Genomic DNA, 6345 nt, shown 5'->3' on the forward strand with positions numbered 1-6345 from the left:
CCAGGTGTGTTTCCAAGGAGCTATCAAGGTTTATAGCTTGATATGGATCAATATATTCGTTCTTTTATATATTCACGTTTATATTAATTTCTAGTCAATATGAACTTTCATTAAGAAGGAAAAATTACAAGATGGAATACAGAAATTGTGTGGCTGTTAATTTAGCAATGCATACTAGTATGTGGTGGTTTAATGCTGTAAGCTTAATCAGTTAATTTTTAAACTTGCTCAAAACTCTCAATGAACGTTTTATTGGGATGCAACATTTATGTTACCTGATCATTTCTCCTACTTAGATTGTAAAAGGTAATTTTTTTTAATTTTACACATTTTCCTTGTTGTTCTGCACAGGGTCAGCTTTACCTGCTGGTGACAGACCAGGGCTTTCTTACAGAAGAGAAGGTTGTCTGGGAAAGCTTACACAACGTGGATGGGGACGGGAATTTCTGTGACTCTGAATTCCACCTACGGCCTCCATCAGACCCTGAGACAGTCTACAGAGGGCAGCAGGATCAAATAGATCAGGTACTGCCTTTCTGTTTTATTTTTCTGTTTGCTTGTGGCTATATATAACATTTAGTACTTATTTTTAGTCATGTGTGTATAATTACTCAGGTGGGTACTCATGCATGTATGGGACTATAAAAAATCCTTTAGATAATAAGGTTGAGTTTCTCCAAAGTGCTACTTTTTGAAAGTATTAATATGCTTTTGAGGGAGGAAAAGTGAGACCAACTGAATAGTTCGGAAAACGATTTTAATCTCTTGGAATCCACTTGTGCAAAAAACTTGGAAATGTCACATCTGCCTTGTGTATGGGAACAGAACCAGGCTGTGGAACTTGTCCTCCACAACAAACACGTTTCAGCTCATTAATATTCTCATAACTGAACTTTGCCTTCTGTTTCCCACTGGCTGAATGTAGGACAAAACCCTCAGCAGACTGTGTGTTTTGGTGGGTGTTTGTTACTCTTCATGAGATCCAGAGCTGACAGAAGTTGTGTCCAAGGTGGGGCTGAGTTGTACCAGTTAATGCACAAGTGCATGGCAAGACCAAGCTCCTTGGAATTCTTACGTTCTGAACAAGCATCAGTTTATAATTATCAGCATTAATGTTTTTTAAATACTGGGGGGAATATTAATAAGATGCTTATTAATAAATTCAAGCACTGCATCTCTCTTGCTGAATAAAAATCTGGGAGAGATAACAGGGCTGGTAATTTTTGAGTTGCTGTTTGGTTATATGCAAAACTACACTTGATTTTCTCATCTGCTGAGGAGTTGGTGTTCCTAATGTATTCCCAGCATTGTTCAGTGGAGTGGGGACAGATACTCCATCAAGCATAATCAGAGTGTTAATTAGAGAAAATTACAAAGTGACAGCTTCAAAATGTTCTTCCTAGAACTGGTATGAGCTGACACACTGTCTTCTGCTGCTGTTCAGGTAATGGAATATAAACCTGAAAGCACAGTTTTTTAATTAGCTTTTGTGTTTTGTGTGATGGGATGTAGGCACTGTGAGAGGAGATACTAAAGCAGCTGTTCTGCAATTGAGGTTATGGAAAGGTTCTGAAACAAATTCCTGTTTTCCATTTGAAGATAAGGCTGGCAGAAGAGGGAGGGATGGTGCTGTGTAGCAGCACATGCTGAAAATTTCATTTGATGTGACTTGACTCTTTTCTGTGTGAAAGAGCATTAATAACCAAGTTTCCTGTTTAGGATTATCTGATGGCATTGTCTCTACAACAAGAGCAGCAAAGTCAAGAGATTAACTGGGAACAGATCCCAGAAGGAATCAGTGACCTAGAGCTAGCCAAGAAGCTCCAGGAAGAGGAGGACAGGAGAGCTTCTCAGTACTATCAGGAGCAAGAACAAGCAGCTGCTCAGGTCCAGGTAAGAAAGCAGCGTTACAGAATATGGTCATGAATTTTAGAGAGTATTACCTTAATTGCACAGGCACAACCTGTGTGTGTCCATGTTTCAGCCTGGTGAGACTGTTTACATCCTGTACAGCAAATGCCAAGGGCAATACAGGAGTCTTTAGGAATGTGCTGGTTGTTGCAGTGTGCCTGGAGATGTAGCAGCTGCTGACACTTCAGTACTTTAAAGCTGGCCTGTCCTTCTAAACTGGGGTTTCATTTGTTTCATTCAAATTGGAATGATGGGATGAGTTCATATGTAAGGTTACAGAGGTGGTGTTAGCTGGTATTTTACATTACTTGCAAAAGAGCATTCAAATAAGAATTTGTTGATAGCAGTTGAAGCTTTGTCTTGCAGAAGTTTGTTGCTGTACATTTTTAGGTGATTCTGTCTATGATATCGTGTGAATCTATTCAGTCATTTCAAATTGGGCAGTTAACAGTTTCTCCCAGTACACCTTTCTGTCCCATACCCACCATAAGCAGCTGATTTCAAAATGCTTTGAAAATGGGATTCATGCACAGGTATCTACAAAAATGCAATTTAACTGAATCTTCTGTGCAAGAGGCAATGTTTAAGTTGGTGTTCTGGATTCAGGGAGTTCTTAACAACTGAAGGCTTTTAGAACTGCTTATATTTACAAATATGTAAGAAATTATGTGTGTGAAGGCTGAATCTTCGGCCTGGAGCAATTCAGAACCATTATCTGATGTTTGATAAGCATGAAACAAGAAGTTTGACAGTTAAAAGTTGTGTTATTTCCACTGCTTGTTGCTTTAATAGAACCACGAGTAGCTGCTTCTAAGACACAGATTCACCCCTGCTGGCTGAAAAACGGTAGAAAGAACTGAAGAACCTGCTTAACAGGTTGCTGCTCATTTGCAGCTATGAACAAGCTGCAAATAGATGGAATAGATGATGAATTAACAAAACTTATGTTGCCTTCGTATGCCAACCCCCTTGCCAAGTTCTTAATGAGTTCCTAGTCACAAAAAGCTGCTGTTTTGCCATATCTCACTGTCAAAGCCACCACTTTGCCTCTGTAAATTCTGAAATGTGGATGGATTATGCTCTTATAAAAGAAATCAGGAAAAAATTCCAGTACAGTAACACAGAAGTGCCAGAAAATGCTTGAAGCTATATTTTATTATTGAAACAACATCTGAATATGTGGACACAACAGAAGGGACACACAGGCCTTGAAATGTATTTCCAGCTGACTTAATTTTTTAGAAATCAGTGGGTTTTGTGGAGGTTCTGGAGTATTTATACAAAAAGCCCTCACCTGAATTCTGCTGGTTTGCCTAACATTTAAACTTCTGTTTGTGAACTTGGACACCCAGTAACACTTCAGGCTGCATCTACAATAATGTGTTTATTCACAGTTTTGTTTTTCTCCACAGCAGCAGGTGCAAGGTGCTGCTTCTCCAGCCAGCGCGAGACAATCCGGGAGTAACGAACGCAAACGGAAAGAGCCTCGGGAGAAGGAGAAGGAAAAAGAGAAGAACAGCTGTGTTCTCTTGTAACAGAACAGGGATTCACTCTGGAGCCAAGTGCATGTCCTCAGAAGCAAAAACAAGGAGTACAAAGGAAGACAAACCTGTTACACGCCGCCTGTGCCTGATTACCCCATGGATTTTGTTCCTGTTCCAAGAGGATGGATGACTTTGTTACAATCACACAGACTTCCTTCAAAGTCAGAGTGCGAGAGCTGCCCACGAGGGAATTCCAAATCACAGTTGGACGCGGCTGTGCTTTGAGTTAGTCATAAAAATACTGCACCTTGTAGCTGAACACACAAATCATGGCAAGTCCTGTGTCCCAGTGACATCCATTACCTGTCCATCAGTCAGTAAGCTATCTTCTCTTCTACTCTAAACAAGGGAGGTCATTCATTTTGGGCAAGGCTTTTCCCTGAAGTCTGTACACGAGCACAACAGAGTTCTGTGTTACTTACCTGCTATGAAGCTATATCTTAGGCTGGGTATAGTCTTCATGACACAAGAGCCCAAGTGACAGCTGGGCACTGCCTCCTCAGTGTGTCCAGATTTCTTTGCTTCTGGATCTGGTATGTTCTTTTTCTGAACCCAGATTTATACTGTGTTACTGCTCTCACTGCATCTCCTGGCCAGCTTTCTTGCCCCAAGAGTATGTGACTTGATAGGCATCACACAAAAATTGTCATACAAAAATGGGGCATTTATTAATAAGCAAGATGAATATTGTTTGCTTTTCTTGCAATTACAAACTGGGTATGGCAACTCAGATGTTATCAGGGTTAAACAAGTAATTTTATAGGTAACTTCTTTTTCTTTTATTATTTTTTCTCTTGTAGGTAAACTGGACCAGATAAGCTTTTATTTATTGACCTCTCCATATGATAGATGAATGATGAGAGGAAACTAAGGTCTATAATAATCCTTATATTCTATATAAGAATGCAGAGTTAAAATAACTAACTATCTGCCTTTTTTCCAGAAGTACCTTGAACTTTAACATGACGTTAACGTGTCCACTTGTGTATTTAAGCAAGTGTACTGTAGTTAAAAACACACTTTATTTGTTTGTTTTATAAATCGTGTATTCTTAAAATAAGCACACTTCTGAAGGGTGAGAGAGCAGTGAAGCTGCTCTCTAAGATGGGTTGGAAGCTGGTCAGGTGTAATATTTTGTTTTTTAAATCACTAATTTAGAATTTTTGGAAACCAGATTTTTTCTAATTTATGGGAACCAAATAAACATGTTGTGTCTTGTAGTATTTATAGAATGCAGAAACCGAACACTTGATGAATTTTGAGGGAACCACAAATCTTCCTCCACTTCCATGAAATCAGTAACAATTACCTTCTTGCTGAACCTTTTGATAAAAATTTCTATTTAGCAATATGTAGATACTTTTGAAAAAGGCTGCTTCTCCTGGGCTCTCAGCCTTAGCACTCATACACAGTAACCTGGGACAGCTGAGGCAGCCAGGTGGAATGTGACATTCCTGGTTTCAGGAGCTTGGAGGGTGTCTGTTGGAAGAGGGTGTCTAATGCAAGTCCATCAGTAAAAAGCCGTTTTAAAATTATTTCGAGCAGACTTTACTGCAATGATGGCAACCAGTCATCACACAAATCTGTTCTCTACCTAGAATGAAAATTAGATAAAGGAAGAATGTCTTACTAACTAAAGGGCCAATTTTTATCACTTTTCTTCCATGCCTTTTCCTCTTTTGTTTGTTTTGGGGTTTTTTTCACTTTTGTTACAATTTCCCTTTTATAATGATGAAGTAATGAACAGTAGAAGGTCTCTAATGCAAACTGTGCATTTTAAAATGTCTCTTCTCTAGAAAAGGCACACCCAGAAAAGTAATTTTAATACTTAATGTGTGCAGTTCAGACCATTTTCTATGTCAAAGCAAAGGTGGATGTCTTTTTTCCTTTGCAGCAGCCTAACTTCTTCAAACAAATTAATGTGATGGAGGATCACCAACATAATGACTTAGCTATTTTAAGCAGTTCAGAAACTATTCCAATAGTGTCAATAACAGAGACTTTAAAGCCAGGATGTTGTTTAAAAACATTCTGTTACTAAGATTTTTCCCAATTTGTGTATTTACATTTATTTATTGACCTTGAGAAATAAATATGTCAAGCTAAGTGTTTGTTATTATTTTCAGTGACAGTATTGCCAGGTTAAATTCCTTTTGGAACAAATCTAGCTGTTGTGGTTATGGAATATATCTCTTTGCCTAAGATACTTGCTCATATTAGAAGAATTCATGTAACATTTCCACTATCAGACAGATGTGCCTGAAACCCAATATACTGCAGTTACAGGAATTATTGCCATTCAGTCACAGAGGAAGAACAGTTAAATGCAATGCTCATCATGAAGCTGGGACTCCCAGATAATTCAGTTTCTATTTCAATAAAGGAGAAAAGGGTTTCAGGGTATCTGAGATGACAGGCATGCTATGGAAACAGTCCTCTGTTAATATCCTTTTTCTTTACAGGTCTTGAAGCTTTGGAAAAAAAGAATTCCTGAAATCTAGGGCATTGTTCTGCACAAGTTGAACATTTTAGTAGCAAAACTTACAAGCAGATGAGCTTCCTAATATCCAAAATGAAAGACAGCTGGAAGCTTAATTTATGCCCTGCTGAGACTAACCATTCCAAAAGCAAATGTCACACAGTATCTGAGGATCAACAAAACTGAACAGAATTGCTTTTACTTGTATAACAGTGAGCTTGGAAAACAATATTGCACAATATAGTCATGGAGTACCAGAAAAACAGTATCTACTTCTGACTGTTTACTTAATTTGCCTTTTTTTTTCAAGCTCATGTTCTGGCAAAAGGGTACAGATTTAGACCTTAAATCTGTTTATACACTTTAGCATGCACATGCTCCAAATACCTACATAATATATATGGAAGTGTC

The 6345-nt window shown here is 38.4% G+C and overlaps 1 protein-coding gene across 3 annotated transcripts in view; it reads left to right on the forward strand.

Moving 5' to 3' along the window:
- The window catches only part of MINDY2 (MINDY lysine 48 deubiquitinase 2), a 28504-nt gene extending 22159 nt beyond the window's left edge, over nucleotides 1–6345 (forward strand). The window contains exons 7-10 of one of the 3 annotated variants that reach the window (XR_003527853.1): nucleotides 352–525; nucleotides 1720–1893; nucleotides 3327–3988; nucleotides 5918–6345. Coding sequence is in view for 2 of the 3 variants with exons in the window: in XM_027644695.1 (XP_027500496.1) it covers nucleotides 352–525; nucleotides 1720–1893; nucleotides 3324–3446 (471 nt within the window). In the remaining variant the exon portion in view is untranslated. Of the gene's footprint in view, nucleotides 1–351; nucleotides 526–1719; nucleotides 1894–3323 lie in introns of all 3 variants that reach the window. The other 2 variants (XM_027644694.1, XM_027644695.1) reach the window with 2 other exon arrangements.

The sequence above is a fragment of the Corapipo altera genome, unplaced genomic scaffold (genome assembly GCF_003945725.1).
Source record: "Corapipo altera isolate COAL_440 unplaced genomic scaffold, ASM394572v1 50, whole genome shotgun sequence".
NCBI classification, from domain to species: Eukaryota; Metazoa; Chordata; class Aves; order Passeriformes; family Pipridae; genus Corapipo; species Corapipo altera.